The sequence below is a fragment of the Strongylocentrotus purpuratus genome, unplaced genomic scaffold, assembly GCF_000002235.5.
Source record: "Strongylocentrotus purpuratus isolate Spur 01 unplaced genomic scaffold, Spur_5.0 spur5_scaffold_15, whole genome shotgun sequence".
Lineage (NCBI taxonomy): Eukaryota > Metazoa > Echinodermata > Echinoidea > Camarodonta > Strongylocentrotidae > Strongylocentrotus > Strongylocentrotus purpuratus.
The window spans coordinates 31,558,485-31,580,135 of NW_022145600.1; the positions used below are offsets into that span (position 1 = coordinate 31,558,485).

The following is a 21,651-nucleotide window of genomic DNA, read 5'->3' on the forward strand; positions in this document are numbered from 1 at the left end:
AGCATTTTTTTAGGGTGAAGCTTGGCAGGTCTAAGAAAATTATTAAAAAAAATATCCAAAAATCTATGAAATATATTTAGATGTTTTAATAACAAAATATGAGTTGTATGCAGCCCTGCACATCAACATGAATCAACTTATATTTGGATGTCATCCAACCTTTAAGCAAGACTAAAAAAGATCAGTATGCTTTTTGTACAAATAGAGGTTTCATTTGTGCAATGAGAGTGAAAGAAATAAATTTGCCCAAACTACAATTGGGGAAAATTAAATCATATAAGTTGAAGAAAATTCAAAAGATATTATGTTACAACAATCATTGAAATAAGAACTTTATGAAAATTATCTATGGCAATATTGGCCTAAAAGGTAAATCACTTTTTTTTAATGTTAAACAAAACCATTTTCATTACTGATATTTTCTACAAGTAGTTTAAATCTTTGTACATCACAGGCCAAGCTTTATCTAGATTCCACTTAGTTTGTTTACACATTATTTTAGTGTACATTTCATAAGACTACATGATATTTGCTTGTAAATTTCATCATGATATACAAGTACATGTACACTGTACATGCATTATCACAAAAATATACAAAACTACCACTAAAAGAATCATTGCCTTATCCCACCCAATATTTCTGCATTATATACAAGGTAACATAAATATGGATCTTAACAACAAAAAAAAAAATCAAAATATACTTCCCAAAAGTAAAATAATTCATTGAGCATGTGTATTATGTGTGGGTGTAGGCCATTGGCATCCACAAATAAGTTTGCTTGAAAAAATTACATTTTATGCATTTTTTATTATTTCAGGAATGTGAAAAGGGAATAGAAAATAATTCTAACATAATTTCTAACATGTTTCTGTTTTACATAAGACATGAAAACATTTGAATTTCCATTTTTTTCCTGCAACAAAGTTGTTTAGGGTACTTTGAAAAGCTCACTCAAGACATATTCAGCTACAAATCATGATGAAACCTTTTTGCCACTTGCTTTCCTGAAAAGCACTGCCCACAAGAGAAACCAAACAGGAAACCATACTAACGTTATCAAGGCAAAAGATTTGTTGCCATACAAGTAGGCATTGACCACACCTTCAAACAAGGAATCTACAGTCTTATGCAACCCCTGGGTAAGAATGTCTACCATGGCATCTCCAGGGTTAAAGAATCCATGGTGAACAGTTATGAAAGAATAGAGCAAAGATAGGGGAGATATCATAAGAAGGAGAAATCCCTGTATTATTTTCAAAACTGATTGCTCGGCTGGTTGAACAATGACGGCGATGGGAATTGTTGGCACAGCAACAAAGAAAGCCAGAGAAAAGTTAAACATAGACACAGCCAGGAGTGTAACTGTGTACCAGATGAGCGTGAGACACTTCAAGAGCTGCCAGTCCGAAGGTAAATCCTCGCTCGTTTGAAAATTATTCCTCCTACCAAAGATAGGGAGGGACGCTGATCCAACGAAGAAGGCTGCAAAACCTATAGCAATGGCACCTTGCGGGGTTACATTGAAGGATGCGATGTGCTCACTGACAAGATATTGTGGGCTTATGAACAGTATGGCTCCCATGATGTGTGCACCAATGATGAGAGGCATGACTTGACCAAAAGGACGACCTTGCTGCTCTAGCTCCAGTTTTTTCTTTTTATCACCGTCCTCTTTCTCATCATTATCTTTCTCGTCTGAAGAAGTGTCCATCTTTTCAACGGATTGCATTGCAAGAAGCCAGAGGGCCATACCACGCAGTGTAGGTACAACCAACAAGAGGCCGAAAGGAATCATGTATAGACCGATTGAGACATATCTTTCACAGCTAGGGAGTACATAAAAGAAGAAAGACTGGTGAAACCGCTCCAACAGGTTGTTTACACTGCGGACCACGCCTTCCATGACACGCCCAACTGCTTCTACTCCGGACCCACGCTTTGCAGGATGGGCCTGGAGAGTCAGGGCTTCTATGTGGTAGCGCAGGAACAGACCATGGATTCCGCTTGGCTTTCCGCTGGCTTGCTTAGCCATGTTGAGTAGCATGGTTGTGGCCGAATGCTGTAGTCCCGCCCACTTGACAACAATTCTTTCTGAAGGATCAAATCTGTTTTGGAAAGTGACAGGAACCCTCTCTACACGACATAACCTGACAGCCAGATTGAACAGATCCATGTTTGGCAACTGTCCATTAACACCTTCAATCTTCAAATCAATGTGATCAGTAAACTCAGAGCCGAGCTCCAAATTGATGGCAGCGATGATTGATCCACTGCGCCCTAGCATGAGGCTTGTTGGGAGATATTCTGAATGACTATCATGGTAGCCAGCTAACCAGGCCTGCATCCCGACCTCTTCTTTGTCCACGACCACAAAGATGATGTCCTTTGACCAAAATGTGTTTTTGCTAAAGAAGCTGGCTAATGACAGCATCAGGCCAATTCCATAGTGTGTCCTTGCCCTGCCTGCTTCAGCCTCTTTATTGCGATATGGTACTGTGATGACTATCGCTTCGGTACTTGCAATTCTAGGGGCTCTGAGGATAGCATAGACATTGGTTCCGGAGACAGCTCCACTCTCTTGAGTTCCTTTTGCTTTAACGTTAAAGGGGTGCTGCACAGTGAAGTTTTGTGAAAACACATCTAAGCCCAAGTCCATAAATTGAGCTTTCAGCCAATCTTCAGGGATAGGACCTTTCCCGTTGTCCGCAGCTCCCAGTCGGGTCAGTTCCTTGGCGTAATCCTTGACACTTTGATCATTCAGATACTTCCTCTCCACCAAGCCTGGTAAGAGGGCATTTTCAGAGAAGTATGTCTTTTCATTGAGAGGGGTGAATGCTAACACTAGCAGTGAGGCCACACCAGCAATGTACAGAAGGACCTCCAGAGGCTTGTGGATGGCCAGAATAACACGGGACATGACCGCCTGTGTTCGAGTGTCTGTTAACAGGCCCATGATGACAATGCTGATCTTCAGTCACACCCAAGTCTTGACCAAGAACCTGTCATAGCAAATCAAATGAGACAGAGACAATCAGTGACAGTCTACATAGTCAAATCTAAACACAAAAAAGAACTTTGGCTCTATAAGTGTCAGAGCAATCTTTTAAATTCTTCTTTTCAAAAACTTCTGACTGTAATTTTTTGTTTGTAAGTTTATATAGGTCTACTCTAGAAATAATAGAGATTTCTTTTATCTTTAGTTAATTCCCACTTGTCACTTTGATACTGAACTGCACTGTACAAGCCATGATTGTCTCTGTCTCATTTCTTTGCATTTCAAGCTCCTGTCTCGATCACAGACTTCATTGCTTTGGGTTGAGACTTGGGAGTATCCAACAAAAAAGAATATAAGCAGAAGAATTACAAAGTACTTTCAAAGAACTGTACTGAAAAAGTCATTACGAAAACAAGACCTTAAAGAAGTTCAAGCTTGGGTTTATAGAGGGCATGACACGGACTCCGCCATAATCTCGCGAAGGAAACTCAGTGTGTACATTGTGAATATGCAAGAGGTCGAGAAGGGCCCTGTCTCACTCTCTTCAATTCATGCATATTCAGCAATTTCGAGCGAACCTGCTCTATAATATGAATAGTCATATTTGCTCCGCCGCTACCGCGCATGCATACTTTCCTTCGCTCAACATGGATGAATCGTCAGGTTAGGATGAGAAGAACCGTCACCCTTACCGTATCGTAGACTCTGAATAAGGATCGTCCGCATGAACGGGGGCCGTCTTCGTTAACGCAGACAGCGGCGTCTGCATTTTAGCAGACATTTCGTATTTCTGATCAGCGCATTGGCGATGCAAAAAACGGATTCCACAAGGATTGTCTTGATCTTCAGAGACGGCAAGTTCAAAGATCAGCTATGCGTGACATTTTCATGACTCGGCGTGCGAGGGCGTGGGCGAGGGTATATCGTTTTTTTTCTTCAAATGACAATACCGTTTGCAGACCCTTGAAATGGGTGACGCTTGGTCTTGGTAGCTCTGGATCATATTCATAATTTTTTTTCATACTCATAGTCTAGAGTCTATGCTTTTTATTTTCACATCGACTTTCACTTTGTACAGCTCAGTCTCCTCAGAGATGTTACGACTTACGAGCGATAAATTCTCGGGAAGACAAACAACCCATGATAAAGAGTGAACTGGGAGTAGGGTAGAGTACCCAGTATTCGGTCACTTAAGGGAAATCACTAATATTTTGAATTCTTACCTCTTTCATTGGGCAATCTACCCATCAAAAGAAAAGAAATTTATTCCTCTAACAGGATTTTATAGTCACTGAAAATATAAAATAACGATAAGCAAAAGACTTCCGAAAGAAGACGTAGCATTTTTATGCCCAGAATTCGGTCGCGCCGACTAGAATTCGGTCACGCGATTTGTGCGTGGTATCTCCGTTGCAAAGGAGCGTAGCGTATTTGCGCACTATTTTCACACAATTGCGCGATAAAGCACTGAATGTCAATGCGTTTACCGAATACTGGCTGAGAGCGATACCGCATGGCAAGGGTATCGTATAAATACCTCTTGCACATCGGCAAGTGCGTCATTTGCAAATTCGCTGCGACGGAGCGAACACGGAAGTGATTCTCTTCACACACATACTAAATTCATTGTGACAGCACACGTAGTTGTTTCGCAATAGACTTCTACATATGGCTATGCACGTTAGCGCATGTGCTAAGAGAACGCGAAAGTGCGGAAAGTTGTGCGACACTGACCAATTTCGAGCTAAGTTGGAGATCTTTCGGGGCCCTAAATCTGATTTAATTTTGAGAGTTAAGAAAAGTTGTTCAGCTGCCTGATTTGTGCAAGTTTCGTGGCTCATAAATTATTTTTTAAATTGTTACAGCTGTTGAAACGGCTGTCTGACCGAATACTGGGAATCGACCGAATACTGGGCGCGCTACCCTAGATCTATTACGGAGAATACGTTTTCGCATCGCCAGCACGCAATCGGGAACCCGAAACCCGCAGAGCGCCGATGAAAAAAACCCCACAGCTCAGCCACAGGACAGGCACAGCAAAAATAAATGCGGATGATTCTTATTTTTGGGGACGCAAACAGAATTTATTTTTAGTGCTCATTACCCCTACCCCCCACCCCTTGAGCAAAAAGAATTGCATAGTCTACGATACGGCGCGGTGCGCTTGTTCGCGTTCGTCCGATTGTGTGAAGAAAAAAAAATCCCTTCAACTCCAGTCCCACACGTACGAAATCGTGTTAGTCAAGTCAAGAACACAAGATTTGTTTTATTTCAAATGAAACCCCGATGAAAGTATAATGATTGGAGTATCATCATCATAGGAGAGATGTAATTAGTCTATATAACTTCAAACATGTCAGAACAAGATAACAAACCGATTACACACAATAATAATAGAGTAATCACCAACCTGAATTCTCGCACGCTTGACACCTTGAGGGAGTAGGTCGAGGATGGATTTTAATTTCCGACATAGCTTGCGGGGAGTCGCGATCGAGGCCGAGTTAGGGGTTCGGGGACCGATCAAAGAAGAGACTTACACGTAGGCCTAGTAGGCCTAGATCTACGTTGATTTTGGGGCATTCGTGGTGATTGTAATGTTTGACTTCTGCACTCAATGCCACTCAATTTATATCTATGTTACAATATAATTTTGAAAATTTGAGCATGATCCTATCTGTGTGGATCAGGCGCGTACGGGGGGAGGGGGGGGGGGGGGGGGGTGTTTTGAGGGTTAACCCCCCCTCATTTTTGTTGTTGAAAAAAATGAATACTTCCCCCCCCCCCCTATAGAGCGAAATATCATTCGGCGCGATTTTCCAAATTTTGAAACACGTACCGGGACGGCCCCTCCGTGAAAAAAATCCTTCGTTTGGTGTGGATTTAATATAATGAATAAATTTTTAATTTTAATTTAGTTATTTATAGACTAGGAGAATATAGACTTTTCTTCTACTTCTATGGTGATACTCATATCAACACCTGCATCTAGATGAGGGTAAAGCATAGAGTTGTTATATATACAGCTCTATGCGGTACAGTTCCTGAAAAGGAAACTAAATCAAGTGCAGAAACAAAATTGAAACCGGTATGTACGTGGTCAAAGTAAATGTGTTTAAAATAGTATTTGTATATCCAGGCGCGGATCCAGGGGGGCCTGGGGGCCTAGCGAGCCTTACCCCCCCCCCTACCCCCCCCCCCCCCCCCCCCCCCCCCCCGCAAAAAAAAGGAGAGAGAGAGAAGGAAAAGAAGGGAAAGGGAAAGAGGAGAGAAAGGGGGGAAAAAAGAGGAAGAAGGAAAGAAAAGAGGGAAGAATGGGATCGGGGGGGGGGGGCAAAAAGACTTGCCTCCCAGGCTGTTGCCTCCCCCCTCTTCCAATCAAAAAATAAAAGAGAAGGAATGAAAGGGAAAGAAAAAAAGGAATAGAGGAGATAAAGGGAAGGAAAAAAGAAAAAGAAGAAAAGAAAAGGGGATATCAATTGCAATTTTCCCGTCAACAAGTTGTGGATCGGGTGGGGGGCAAAAGGCCCTTGCCCCCCCCCCCCCCCCCCGTCCCGGTAAAACAAAAAAGAGAAAAGGAAGGAAAGGAAAAGAGGAGAGCTAAAAGAAACCAAAAAAAAACAAAAAAAGGAAGAAGAAAAGACAAGAGAGAAAAGAAAGGGAGATCAGGTGGGGTGGTCCCCCAAAAAACGCCAGCCAAAAAAAAGAGAGGAGTAAAAAGGAAGAGGACGTAGGAAGAAAAGGGAATATAATAGACAAAGAACATTTTTGAAATTCAGACAACGATTAAGAGTCGAGAACGGTACAACGAATCGTATTCTTTCTCTAATGATTTAATGAAACATAAAAGCTTCCGCGCTTCGCGTGGGAGGGGGGGGGGGGGAACTGAATTTAGACGAGGATTAAAAGTCTTAACGTTACAACGAATCGTCTTCTTTCGCCAATGATTTAATGAAACGTCGAAGCTTTCGCGCTTCACGCGGGAGGGGGGAAACTGAATTTAGACGAGGATTAAAAGTCATAACGGTACAACGAATCGTCTTATTTCGATAATGATTTGATGAAACGTAAAAGCTTCCGCGTTTCGCGCGCGGAAGGGGGGGGGGGGGGACATAATTCAGACGAGGAATATTTTGGGGAACGGTACAACGAATTGTCTTCTTTCTCTAATAATTTATTGAAATGTTAAAGCTTTCGCGCTTCGCGGAGGATGGAAAGGAAAACTTGCCCCAGGTTTTATGTAAATAATAAAGTTTTGCAGGTCGATCAGTGGATGAAATGTTGGCAGAATATTTTTCAAAGGGAACGCGAGCATTATAACCATGATAGTCTACTTTAATTAGGAAGGCTGTGAAGGCCTTTATCAATTAATCTATATTGATAGCACAAAGAGCAAGGCACACAAATATGATGGAAGAGGTGCCCCTATTTCATTTATAATAAGTGCCCATTTTTTTGGTAAAAAATGTTCCTGTCTAAATGCTCCCTTTTCACCTCTGATAAGTTCCTATCCACATTTGATAGATGCTCTTTTTACTTTAGTTTAGTGCATAGCATAGCTCTCATTTCTTTTGTAAAAGATAAGTGCATGCATTCTCCCGTTCTAAAACGATGCCTTTTTTCATGCATGTCTGATGAGGCCTAAAAAAAAAAAAAAAGATGCTAGCCCTTTGCGACCGACCCCAAAATCTTAAAATCTACGGTCAGCTTTTAATAATTTTTTTTAAAACCGTTTTTTAGGAGAAAAAAAGTATTAAAGCATTCAACTTGAACTGAGAAATATCAGCCCAAAGAGGGAGTAAAAATTATTTTAAAAAGTAAACAAAAAGAAGATTTCCTACTAATGAGTGTCAATTTACCTTCTTACCCTGTCTGTTCAACTTTGATCAGTAATTCTTAAGTTCCCCTTGTTTAAATACTTTTGAGAAATGTCCCTTTTCCTTCGTTATAATTGTTCTTTGGTATAATTACGTTATATGTCGCGTTATAGCTATTACAATTAAAAGCAGTGCCCTTAATTTTGCAGTCATCAAAAACAGCCATACAGTTTCAAAAAATCACAGCAACTTTGTGTAGTAAGTGGTAGGCCTGTCCTGTTTGTACCCAGTAATGGAAGGCGATCGATGGAGCCAAAGGGCGGGGGGGGGGGGGCGGCTGGGGGTACTTCGCGGTGTAGATCCGTTGCTCTTCACTAGCTAGCTAGCTGCACTCACTCTGCAGGGTCCAGAAAATATTTCGCGCTCAGTGGGGGGGGGGGGGGGTAGTGAGCACTGAAAAAGTATTTTATTTTGCCCCCGCCATTTGAATTTATAAATATATATATTTTGTAATTTTTTTCCATCCACGAGCCTATGCACATCACATTTTCACTTAGCAGCCCAAGGGGGGGGGGGGGGTTAAACATCCTATACCCCCGGGCCCCGTATATATCCGCCCTTGGCCGTTTCGAGAAACGAGAAACGGCCCCTTGATATTGATTCCACTTACACTCACAAAAGCTACTCTCCACCGACTTGGGTTGTATTTGAAAATGGGTAAGGTTTCAAGGTCATCAACACAAAACATCAACAATTTGACGTCGTGACTATTTTTTATTCATATTTTTTAAACGGTAGCATCAGAATTTTAATTTGCAAAACACACTCACGATATTTTAATGTTCAAATATAATATTTTTTATTGAAAATTTGACATAATCTTTGATATGTGTTGCAACATACGTCCGTCCGTATCTTCTCAGTAACTTTAACTTAAATTGGCAACGTTCAAAGGAAAACACAGAAGAATAATGAGTGCCCGACTATTTAATGAAATTCGGGATTTTGGGCTCATAAACAGGTAAATAATTTGTATGAATTTACCAAGATGTTATTCACATAATATGAATGTTATATTCCGAAAATTTATCATTAAATCCTATCAGATGGTGTCTTATGCCGTGAAGTAGTGACTGGTTTAGATAGAGTCTGGATGAAGTGAGTCGACGTCGGTGTGTTGTCGCTCCACTGTAAACTGTTCACTGTTGTGATTGTGCCTGGTAATATGATTGATGCGAGTTGTGTGTTGGGTAGCCTGTGTATTATGTGTCTGGATGCTTTCACAATTTGAAGGATTGTCTTTTACCATTGAATTTCATGCATCAAATAGAAAAAGCAGTAGACTAACTAAGTATAGATCTAGATCTAGCCTAGATTAGGCCTAACCATTTAATCAGTAGGGGCGCTGGTCCGAGAATAAGGATCGTCTGCATAAACAAGGATCGTTTTCGTAAATGTGGACGGATGCGCCTGCGAAAATGTGGATGATCCTCATTTTGCGGACGCATCCGTCCGCGTTTATGAAAACAATCCCGCAATGATTTTCTCGATGCATTTTACATTGACTTTGTACAATGACTTTCACGTTGCGAGCGATAATTCCTTGGCAAGACAGACAACCTATAAAAGTAGATGGTGAACTGGAGTTATTTTTTTTTTACACTGATTCTGTTTTTCGCATTGTCAGCGAGCGCCGATGAAAATAAACGTTCGCGAAAATGCAGACGATCCATATTTTTTAGAACGCTATTTGTCCGCGGTTATGAGAATATCCTTGTTTATGCGGACGATCCTCATTCTCGGACCAGCGCCCCTTCTGTTTATCCTTTACAAGATTGTCCAACAAAATTCGTATGGTTGAGGAAGATTTTTTTTTTTTTTTTAAAGTGCTCACTATCACCCTTGTCATATTTGACTAAGACTTCCTTGTTTAAACTCATTAATGCAATTCACATTTAATATAGGATGTGTCCTTTTTCCATTGACAGGAGATTCCTGACCGAAGACAGTTGACCCAAGGTGCAGGATGACCGAGAGTCACCCAAAATGGACCTGCGAATACTGCACCTATCACAACTGGTACAGCTCTATCAAATGCACCTTGTGTCACGCACCAAAGCCTGTACAACTCATCACATCACCGACACAGGACAGTTCCTCCACTTCCCTTGTCGAGCAGGAGGAGCAGAGCGATAGCAGTCCTAGACGCCTTATCCTGCCAGAATCAGATAGTAGTTCCCCCAAGTGGCCATGCAAGGCGTGTACTTATTTGAATTGGCCGCAGGCAGCCAAATGCGCTCTGTGCCACCATGCAAAGGGGACTGGTCCACCTGGAGATAACAGCAAAGGTCGTGGTCAGCCACGGCTTAAGACTGTCCGACCGACTGTGGGTCAGCAGAATGTCAACAACGACCGCAATCGAACCATATGCAATAGTACAAAAAAGTGGGTATGCTCTACGTGCACTTATGAGAACTGGCCCAAAACTAAGCACTGCGCTTTATGTAGTTGTACTCGCCAGAAGCAGAGTCCAGACCCAAGTGTTGGAGCAGGGAGCACTTTGATTGAGGAAAACCTGAGGAATTCCGGCGCATCAAGCCGCTCATCTCCCACCAGTTCTCCACCTCGAAGTCCAGGGCCAACTATTTCTACAGTTAAAGTGCCTGTCATTGGAGCGACCTCAACACCTGGCCATGGTACCATCAATGTAGATCAGGAGAAACATGTCAAGCTTATCCGGAGGAGATTGAGGAAGTCTGACTGGCTTTTCCTGAATGCTTGTAATGGTGTGGTGGACGATGACCATCAAGCTGTAGAGACGTACCTCACATCAGGTGGAAACCCAACCCGAACACTCACTGCTGATGAAGTCCTCTTCCTCAACCGATCTGGTGTTTTTGATGTTGGTCTTACCCTTGCCCATCTTGCTCTGCGGTTTAGGAAAGAAGATCTACTTGCTGTTCTGCTTTCTACAGACATTGGTGCCCATGCTGTCAAGCGTCCACCATCTCAAGTTTGCCCAGAACTTGCCGCTGACATACGAAGGGAGGTTGCTAAATCGATTCGACAGAGAAAAGGAGACTTTCCATGCTATTTTGTTACAGATATTATAACTTATATTCTACCTGGAGGTAAGCCCATCTTCTTTGATGTCACCTAAATTTAATTTTGTTACTGGATATGTACTTAAGAAAATGAATCGTTTCTGGATGTTATAAGATTCCAGGATTTTTATTGTGAAACACAGACAGTATAAACATGAAAGGTGCTACTAAGAACACCAATATGAAACCCTCTGATGCAATCATCATTCTTGAACTTATTATGGAATTTGTGTAAAGAAAGTATGTTCTTGGTACACTAAAGAAGGGTTCCACATTAACTTTTTGGAAGGGGGGAAAGAATTTTCAGAGTCTATATGAATGAGTCCTATTGAGTTTTTTTCTTCAATATATGGGGGTCCAGGGTGTTTCACAAAGCTTTTTTTTTCTTCAAATGACAAATCTGCTGATAACCAATCAGAAGCAAGGATTTCAGTAGCTTATAACAAAAACTGTCATATGTCACTGATAACAAGTTTTGTGAAACGGGTTCCTGATCTAGATTTTGAGCGCCCATGTGTGCCGGTGCTTGTTCGTGGTGACCCATGACTAAAGTATGTTTCATTAAAAAAAGTAATACACTTTAAACACTGTGCATAGGGAAATAATCTGCAGCATGTTTTGCAGTGTCTAACTTCTCATTTCCATTTTTCTGTTGTAAACTAGAAATCAACTACCTCCCACATACGGTGCGCAATCAATTAATGGATGAACTGCTTGATCAAGATGCACAGAAAGGTGATGTGACAAATTTATTCATGTGTGTGTGTGTGTGTATTGGGTTTTTACAGACGTGTATCAATCAGATATGATTATTTACGTCTGGGACCGACCTTTAAACGTCACCATCCGAAAGACGTGACTCAGTTTCGAACCTGCGTCCTCGGCTGAATCAGTTTGTAACTTCCACTTTTTTAGCTGGATTACAGGCGCACGCCACAACGCCTAGTTATGGAATTATCAAGTGGTAGTCTCTTTTCAGTTTCACAGTTATTCAGGTTTAAAAAAAAAAATATCTGTTTTTATTTCATTTTTTAAATAAATTTCTTTACTTCTTATATGAATTGAAAAAACCCTGAGAAGAAATGTTGAAAGGTCAGTTAACTGTTCAATTCTTGTGAAACAGATCTGTATGGTCCTGTGTCTGTGAGTAATGGTACATTTATTGGGAAAAACCAGTACGATATCATGAATATATGTTTTCATTTATAACATTCTTGTTAAGTTTAATCCTGTTATGAAATCAAAACCAGTTTAAACATGAAATACAAATTTCAGACTCGGTTCTTGTCTATCAATTTAACTTTATCATAAGCTGAAAAGGCAAAAGGCTACACTGCAGGCAGCATGAAATGTGTAGATCGAAGGCCCTTCATTTTGAATTCTTTTATCCCCTTTTGCATCGTAGAGCTGGAGCAGGAGTCGCCCATCATCAACTGGAGTACGGAGGTTGCAGACTCGATGGGGAGCCGTCTCTTCGCACTGTGGAACCGTACCGCCGGTGACTGCCTGCTCGACTCTGTCCTGCAGGCTACCTGGGGTGTCTTTGACACAGACTCGGTGCTCAGAAGGGCGTTAGGGGATAGTCTCAATGAAGGAGCACATAGGTATGGAAGTTTAGACCAGTCATACTTCATCTCAATGGATAGAGATAGAAATCTGTAATATGTATGATATACTCTTTACAGGGGTTAACAATAACAGGCGACCCGGAAACATGGGCACCCTAAAATAAATCTGGACCCCCCAATTTTAAATATTTTTATTTTGCATACAGATTGTAATTTTTTGAAATCCGCTTCCCCTTCTAAAACATATGTGCGGAGCTCTGCTGTGTTTAACTTATTAAAGATAACAGAGCAGTAGTGAAGGGATATCCCCAAGCACTTTCATCATGTTTCTTTGTCTTACTGTTGGTTCATTGCATCTGCTTTCACTCATTCTTTGTAAAGTATCAGAGTTTTGTTGGAAGTAGATGTTCTGCAACCTTGTAGTGATGTTGATAATTCCTTCACAAACTGTTTGATCTGAATCAAGGGAAAAAAATACATGGGGGCTCGGGGCAAATTAGTCCCCCAAATGCCCCAAAGAGCCCCCGAAAATCTTAAAAGAGCCCCCAAATATTGCATAGAGTTCAATGCAAAACAAATTAAAGATTGTTATTTTCATGCAAGCAAGCTTGAAAAGTGCCCCTGAAATTGTTAAAGTAATTTTTTCCCGATTGGAATGTGTCAACTTTGCCCCCCCCCCCCCCAGGTTCTACAGTCGCTGGAAGGCGTATGAATCCATGCATGTTGAGAGCATGCACTTCAGCCTGGATGATGACCAGTGGTTGAATGATTGGTCACTCATGCTCAGTCTTGCCGGTCAACCAGGAGCCGCTCTGGAGCAGACGCACATCTTTGCTCTCGCCCATGTTCTACGCAGACCAATCATTGTGTATGGGGTCAAGTTTATCAAGAGCTTCCGTGGCGAGAATCTTGGCTTTGCACGCTTCCAAGGTATATTCATTACGAAAGCTCTGCATTTTCATGGATGAATTAAATTTTTATTTTCCATTTTTTCACGATATGCCAATTAAATAAATGGAATCTTCCAACACATGTTCAGAGAGTTAAACATTTTAAATATTAATAAAAAAAGAATATATGTGTAGAGGCAATGAGAGTACCAAGCTTGGGTTTCTTGAACATTCCTTACCTATTGTCAATGGAAACCGGGTCTTTTTGTATTACACCTAAGGAATGAGAGAATTCAGAAGTTACAGGGTTAATAACAATGCTTGTATTTGACAGTATCGTCCTTGTTTTCACGAAGTGACGGTAGTGAGGAAAATCGTAACGCAAAGTGAATGCAATTTTTTCCACTATCGTCACTTCGTGAAAACAGCGACGGTATGTCTGAGATTTTGGTTTGTAGTTGACCAATGATCACCAATAGAACAAGAAAATGAAGGTAGGAAAGAAAAAGTTGTAGCAAAATAATATTTTAATGAGGAAAGAAGGTGAATAACATTTATGAGTAGTTGGTTCTGTGAACAAAAGTTTTCTTGGTTGTTTTTGTATGTTTATTTCCATCATACTTTATTTTGTTGTCTTGATTTTTTGTATTGCCTGATATTGCTGGTGGAAAGCATATTTCCGCAATTGTGAACAAAAATGAATGAATAAAAAAAATATAATCATTATCTTGCTTTCCAACACCCTTTTCTGTTCTAACATAAACAGGTGTGTACCTGCCCCTTCTATGGGAGCCTAGCTTCTGCTGCAAGTCACCCATCGTCCTGGCTTACACTCGGGGCCACTTCTCTGCCCTGGTCTCCCAGGAGTCAGGGTCCGATGACAACCGTGGTGCAGGCGCCAACTTGGACAGCAGCGATAACAGTCAGACGATATACCTCCCTCTTACGGACAGCGATGGCAAACTTCTACCAATCCACTTCATTACTCCACTCGAGGTAGGCACTCTCAAACGATTCTTACCAATTTTGCTCGGCTTCAGATCAGAGAATTTGCATGCGTTTGAGCTGAAGCAAATTAATTTTGCAGTAGGGCCAAGTTGTTTTTCTTCTCGCGTGTCACATGATCATGTTCGTGATCATGAGCGCAAATTCATGTTCATGATCCCACATATATATCCTACATGTTTGAGAAGGAAACCACTTAGGACATTAAAGGATATTAATGGCATGTTTGTACAAGACCAACAGGAAAGTTGTCCATGACCATGTGACAATCCACTGAAAAAATTGCCAATTTGAGACTTGCAAAGCTTTAGTAAATTCACATTTCAAACAAGCATAAATCTTCTACCATTTCTCCAGTCTTATTTCAAACTTTCGCCATTCCGTTTCTGATATTATTCTGCATTCATACAAATAAATTAGTTACAAAGCTTGGATTCCCCTTTAATCCTGAGATTGATTGAATGTCATTATATTTTATGCAGATAAGATATTTCTGTTGAGAATCAAAAGAGTTTTGATTTCATACAGCACAACCTTGATGATGGTGTGTGTTACATTGCATTTGCAAATTTTGTCGTTGTTGTCATGGATTGATAAATGTTGAGAATCACTCTTGAAAAGTTATTCCCTCTTTATAAATTTCAGAACAGAAGTAATGACAAATACAAAGCTATTCATTTGCTGTATTGTTTTGAAAGTATTGCATGAAATCTGCACAATATCTGCACGATGTGCTTACATGATATTTATTATACTGTAGTAAATGGGTTAATTCAAAAACTTGTGCTCTATGATAAGTTCAGCATTGTAATCCATTTCCCTATCAAGTGCTTTACATACTGTAGCAGTCACATCTTTTCAAAATTCCTCATTTTAATCTGTCTTTCCCCTTCTTTCTCCATCCTTCTGTCCTAACTCCTACCCCCTAACCAAAGGTTGGTACTGAGGAGAGACTCTTGAACGAATGGCTGGATTGCTGCTACACGGCCGGCGGTACCTTTGTGGCCCAACAGGTTCATCCCCGACATCGGCCTGTCATCATTGGACAGATGACGGAGGAGTGGCTTCAGCGCTACCGCAGGATTGCACAGCAAATATGATAGTCTTTTGAGTGGCTCCAGCGCTACCACAGGATTGCACAGCAAATATGATAGTCTTTGGAGCATGGAAGTAGCTGTTCACTGCCTAGAAGAATAGTTGTGGCATTTCGCCGCAGTCTTGCTAGGAAAGTCAGCCTTGATGATAGAGTGTTTCGCAAGCTGCGTGCTGGAGAGGAGTTAAGGTAATAGCATCAGCCCTACAGGTACTAGACGTAATTGTTATTAGTCATCAGGTCCGTAGACGTGGATGAGGACATTTAGGTGAAGCTAGGCGACGGTTCCCATAAAAGTACCATGTATTCCAGAAAGAGCTAGTGAAATAGAAGGTGTATCTTTCCCTCTAGGTTTCCTCGTCATAACGGTCCTATGTAAAAAAGATGATGCAGTCTGTCTTGAGTTAGAAAAATAGCAAAGCTTTGCAGTGCTGTTTTCATGGTCTGGATTTGGTGTTTTATCTAGCTGGGGATTGAAGGTACTTAGCAGGTAGGGTGGTGTTAGGAAAAGTTGTCAAGTGTAAAGAATGTTGAGATTTTGACATGCTGTCATGAAGTTATTTTACCCTACCGCGGCCCTGATTCATAGAACTTACAAGTTGGAACAAATGATATAAGCTGCTGAAATCACTGCATTTGATTAGCTGTGAGCAAATATGTTATAGAATACTTTTACAAGTTTTATGAGACAACCTTTTGTTGTTGATGCGGTCGACACATGAACGAGGGGATAAGAAGATGTAGTTGATTGAATTATTTTGCTTTTACGAAAGAAACGCATACTATATTTTCTGAAGTTATCCTCGTGAAGAGGTACTAGTGTCATATTTTTCTACAATTGACCTCACTTCTTATGGGTGTTCTTTGTTCAAAATGAAATGTCCAGTTGTTGATGACCTTGGCAGATTGTTAAAGAATGTCGGTCAACGGTTTAAAAGCAGTTGTCACGACTGTCAACTTTAATACCTTGAACTGCCAAGTACAGAAGCCACATACTTGTTTTAACTTTTAGGTGATGTAGAATCATTGAAACATGAATGCATGCTACTTAATGTTTGTAACAATGGCTAGATTGAAGCATAAACTTTACATCATAACATCCATGACTGTATTGAAAATGCTAATATGTAAGATGTAAATCCTCATAGATGGATTTTATACCTCTGAATGGTAGCTAACCAGCTATGGAACCGCTGTAATCTAGACTACAATGTTTGATTTCCTAATGATGCGGTATTATGATGCGGTAACCAATGAAGAGATACACTTGTACTTTCTATGTTTGTTAGAAATTTGAATAGGTGTTGTGTGTTCAACCTCTACCAAGTTATGTAAGTTTTGCTGGATTACTTCATTACTCGTAGTCATTGATCCTATTTATACAAAGATTATTTATATACAGGAGAACATATTTTGATATTCAACAGAGTTTCTCTGAAATTATGTGAAGTAGAGTGGTGTACAATATGTAGTTGTTAAAGTAGGGGAAAGAAAGTTAATGTAGTTGATATTTCAACTTTCTGCTTTGAAAGGCATCTGCATGCTGCATGTAAAGAGCATTCATGGCATCCCTGCATGTTGTTTTATCAAAGCTATAAGAAATAAGAACTATACAGGGCAAAGAAGTCTTAACAGATCCTACCTCCTTTTTGCAAAACAAATTAGAGTATCTTGTAATCTAAAATTTGAAATAATATGTATGGAATCTTACATAACCTCAATAATTTTGCCTTTAAGAGAAGAAGAACCATCACCTGCAAACGACTAGTATAAATTAAAGATAGTCAAGGTATTTTCAGCTGAGAGCCAGAAGGTTGCATCTTGATATCCTGCTTACTCTCAACATGCATTACGTATTAAAGAAGGCTGCACTTTTAAAAGAGGGCTGTGTGCTAACACTATAATGTGATGTGTGTGGGATAGTGGACATTCTGATGATCATTAAATTAAACAATTTACATAAATGCCATGGAAAGTCAGAAGAATGCCTCTATTCTAATTAGAGGTCTTAAATCCTCTCCTGAGAGCCAGGAGGGTGTTAATAGAGGCGCAATGGCTCAGTGGTTGAGCAGTGGTCTCGTAACTAGGAGGTCCCGGGTTCGAAACCCAAGTCGACACATGCTTTTTTAGCAGTCGGGTAAAACAAACATACAAATCTCAAGTCATATTTGTAAATAAATGCCCTTATAGTTCTTATTAGATTGATATTCTATATTGCTTTATATTGTTAAGCCTGTTTGAGATACAGACCCTGAACTGATGACTTGTTAACATATTCCCGTTTTTTTTTTTGGGGGGGGGGGGTGGGAGTGGTAGTGTACCCAAGGTGGCAGGAAGGAATTGGAATTAATTTTAAATCAGTGCAAAATAAGAACTGAGGATTTCCTTTTTCATTCATACCAGAGCCAGGGTTAAAGTTAATACACGCATTTCAATGGGATGTCAGTGAACTTGTACTTATGACGGTTTCGTGAGACGCTCCCTGGACTATGAGTTACCCTAAGACCTTGTTTCATTGCAAGATGGCAAAGCTTAAGGCGACTTAAGCTAGATTAGTTTGCCATTATACTTTATACTTGTTTTGGCATTTGTGCATCTCTGACTGGCCTCAGTTGACTTTCACCTAAAACTGACATCATTCAAAGCATGCTGAAAGATATATTGCATATACGACAGGCGATAGCACTTTGATATTTATTTAATTTGCTGGCAGTTTTGATGTCAACCTTGCGGTTGGAGTTTGCAAGCTTAATTTGATTGGCTGCCTTTCAGTGTAAGCATTTTGAAAAATTGATTTTCTTGTAGAAAATACGTTTGTAGTTATTACTTGTTTGTGCAATTACTTAACATGTCATGTAATATTTACATGTTAATTACTATGTTTCTAGAAAATGTGTATATTTATGATATTGATGTCTTGTGTGAGACATCTCATATTGTTGTCTGATTTTAATCACCTTTATGACCGACCATTTATACTCTTCTATCTCTCTAGTATGCATTTTCTCATACGGTCATTCTTTCCTTTCTTCATTTTCTCTTCATCTTCTCTTGATGAAACGCCCCTTTTTATTCTGAAGGGAGAGAATGAACTTCAACAAACATTCAAGTTATACAGGTAGATAGATGTAAAGGTTGTTACCAGACTGATGCAAAATTTGCCTTGGTTTTACCTTTTATTTCAGAAATTATTTTGATCATACCTATGGGGAGTTTGGTAATGAAGAAGTTTTAAAGATTAAGGAATTTAGAATTTAAAATTACCGGTAGTGTCAAATTTAGAAATAATGTGGTTCAGTGGTTTGCATCCCAATTTTTGTATTTGGGAGAGATATGTTATTCTTTAATATCCAAAAGGGATTATTTAATTTTGGGATTAAAACCTTTTTTTTTCTGTATGACATCAAGTTATACGTTTATGTTTTTTAAATAATTTTTTCAAATGTTTAAAGTTATATATAATTTTTCATTTCATGGTTTTTAATTGATTTTATGTTTTATTTCTTTCTTTAGCACTTTAATTTCTTAGAGTTATTCCTCTTGAAGCTGGTTGTAGGTTTGATAGTGCTTTATTTTACCTATTTTTTCCCCCTTAAAATGTTTATCGAGTCTTTTTTCTTCTTCTTCTAATACCATTTTTATTGAGCTATGATACAGTTACCGTCAGTGGTGCAGCTTTCAAATGATCTTTCTTCATTTTTCTTTTTTTATTGTTTTCTTTTTCTATTGAAGATTTTAGTTTTCATAGTTAACGTTAATGCCTATGAAATAACATGTTGAGATGAATCGGATAATTCATATGCTCTTCCAATTATAACTCCCACCATTGCTATTAGAGAAATTGCCAGAAAATGATGTGAAGACATAGAATATTATAACAATGCTTATCTATACGTAGCAAGATGGAAACAGTAATTGGGATTTGTATTATAAAGAGATTATTGTAGTATGAATTGATTCATGATTGTATTTATTAGTTTTGTTTTATAAGTAAGAAAGTACATCAGATTTTGTATTATGCATATTCCTATTGAGATGTGGTAAATATTGCACCTATTACGCTGTAAAAATAATCTCAGCATTTTTTTCTTCTTCATGTGATTTATTTTGATAATTGGAGTAGCCGGGCAGCACAGTGTTTTATTCTTGTTTGACATTTATACAATACTTCTTTTACAATGTTTGATAAACACTTCAGATTCATCATCATCTTAAAGGACATGTAACATCGTCTTGCAAGAACATTGATGAATAACACTATTCTAATCTGTGACTGATTAATTTGCTACACGGTCAATGTGATAAATAGCCAGGTTGCCTGGTCATCTGACTTTTTTTCTGTTGTTTCCATTTCTTGAAGACCCTGTATCCGATGAAAATACAACTTTGTATAAGTGGAAAGCTGCATAAACGTAGAATACAAATATGAAAATATTTATTAAAAAAATTCCCTTTCAGTATTGCACAAAAACAAATTAAAACCTCATTTTTTGTATCCCTCCACGTTACGGGTCAAGAGGGGTCCATTTAACATGTGAACCCAATGGGCTCGCCTATATAGCTGAGGCGATGAGCCATGCTTAATTAATGCAAATTCATTGTGAATATGCTGATTTCATCAAGTTGGTTAAAATGTAATTTATTTTTTTAATTTTTCACTTCCGACAGGGTCTCTTTAAAGAGCTTTCCATGCTCTGTTCTGTTGAGTTTGTTCATGCATGGATGCAGTCTATTGGCTGGTTCATTCATTCACTAAGGCCATCTCGTATCTTGCCAGGTCCCTTTTTTTTGGGGGGGGGGGAAGGGGGGGGGGGGAAGGGGGGGGGTAGTTTTCTCTTCATTTAGATATACAATAATTCAAATGAAAGTCTCAACTCTTAATTTATGTATAGCAGTGTTGCAACTTGCAAGTCATCATGCTTTACGAGTCTTTCTGGATACCACATTGCTTGTTTACATACTTGTTCCTTGTGAGCCAGTAGCATCTTATCCATTTCACATGGGAAAGATTCAGGCAGTTAAAACCAGTAGATTCAGCAAAGAAGCTACCCTGTATAATACATACATGTACAAGGGCTCTGTGATTGGTGACAAACAGGTATTGGCTCCTTCAATATGAAGATGTCAAAATAGACCTTAACATAGAGAGGGTGAATGCGATTCTAATTTGGAGCACAAGAAGGGAGAGAGAGGTGAGAGAATTTTATTGGGGGATTTTTGTCATAACAAATATTTATCATTAACACTCGCCAGTTTCATTGAAATTTTTTAATGTATTCAAGGATATTTAAATTTAAGGGGTATAAGCTTGTGAGTCCACATTGTTTATTAAGCCAATTATATCTCAAAAGACTACAGGAAGATTGTCTTGCTCTCATGTATACGTCATCTGTGAACGGAGCTCTTCCTAAAGCAATTTCAGTATTCAGTCATTGTACCGGTGCGCAGTTTTTTACACAACAGCCCAGCCATTTTTGTCAAATAATTCAAATCACTGCTCCGGCGAATAGCTCATCTATAGACGTATGCACAGCTGAAATGAACATGTTTACCTACGCCACGCACACGTACGCATATTGGCGTTATGCGCCGTTGTATAGATCACAGCAGTAGTGCTACCGAACGATCCTCTGATACAAAATAATAATAATCATAGTAATAAAAAAAAATAATAATCATAGTTATGAAAATAATAACAATGTTAATAACAACAGTAATAGTGATTATGATGATGATGATGATAGATAATGCACAGTGGAGATCCTAAAAACTTTCTTACTACCGACATTAATCTACGTTGTGCTAGAGCGGATTACCAGTCGTGTGCAGAGACCATCTTGCTGAAATGGCTGGGCTGTTAATAATTGTGTAAAAAAAGAAATGTTCATATCGGGTAATAAAGAGAAGCCCTATATTAATTTCTTGAATTTTCCACTATTTTTCCAACATGTAAACTTTGCATGGATATGCAGTGTGCATGCAAAAACAAAACAAAATATTTGATAATAAAGAAAAAAATTATTTTGCATGCGATAATTTTTAACAGGATTGTTGAGTCTTGATTGTCAAGTATAACCCAGTAACCCAGTAATGCAACTCTTTTTCTGTGTGTACCCCGAGCTTGTTTTCTGCTTGTCTGATCAGCTACTCATGCTGCTTCATATTATATCACA

The 21,651-nt window shown here is 39.3% G+C and overlaps 3 protein-coding genes across 3 annotated transcripts in view; 1 reads left to right on the forward strand and 2 right to left on the reverse strand.

Annotated features, from left to right (window-relative positions):
* The window catches only part of LOC591551 (tRNA pseudouridine synthase A), a 31,120-nt gene extending 25,606 nt beyond the window's left edge, over window positions 1–5,514 (reverse strand). Inside the window, exon 1 of the mRNA XM_030986196.1 lies at window positions 5,412–5,514. The gene's annotated coding sequence lies outside the window, so the exon portion shown is untranslated. The remainder of the gene's footprint in view (window positions 1–5,411) is intronic.
* LOC591529 (glycosylphosphatidylinositol anchor attachment 1 protein-like) lies at window positions 980–2,959 on the reverse strand. The gene has a single exon (XM_011663940.2). It carries the CDS (start codon window positions 2,957–2,959, stop codon window positions 980–982), a length of 1,980 nt encoding a protein of 659 aa, XP_011662242.2.
* Window positions 5,515–8,729: 3,215 nt separating the features above from the next.
* LOC592674 (ubiquitin thioesterase zranb1) lies at window positions 8,730–17,442 on the forward strand. The gene is made up of 7 exons (XM_792185.5): window positions 8,730–8,839; window positions 9,807–10,949; window positions 11,586–11,657; window positions 12,328–12,526; window positions 13,176–13,420; window positions 14,147–14,376; window positions 15,321–17,442. Exons 2-7 carry the CDS (start codon window positions 9,845–9,847, stop codon window positions 15,483–15,485), a joined length of 2,016 nt encoding a protein of 671 aa, XP_797278.3. The 5' UTR covers window positions 8,730–8,839; window positions 9,807–9,844; the 3' UTR covers window positions 15,486–17,442.
* Window positions 17,443–21,651: the final 4,209 nt, after the last annotated feature.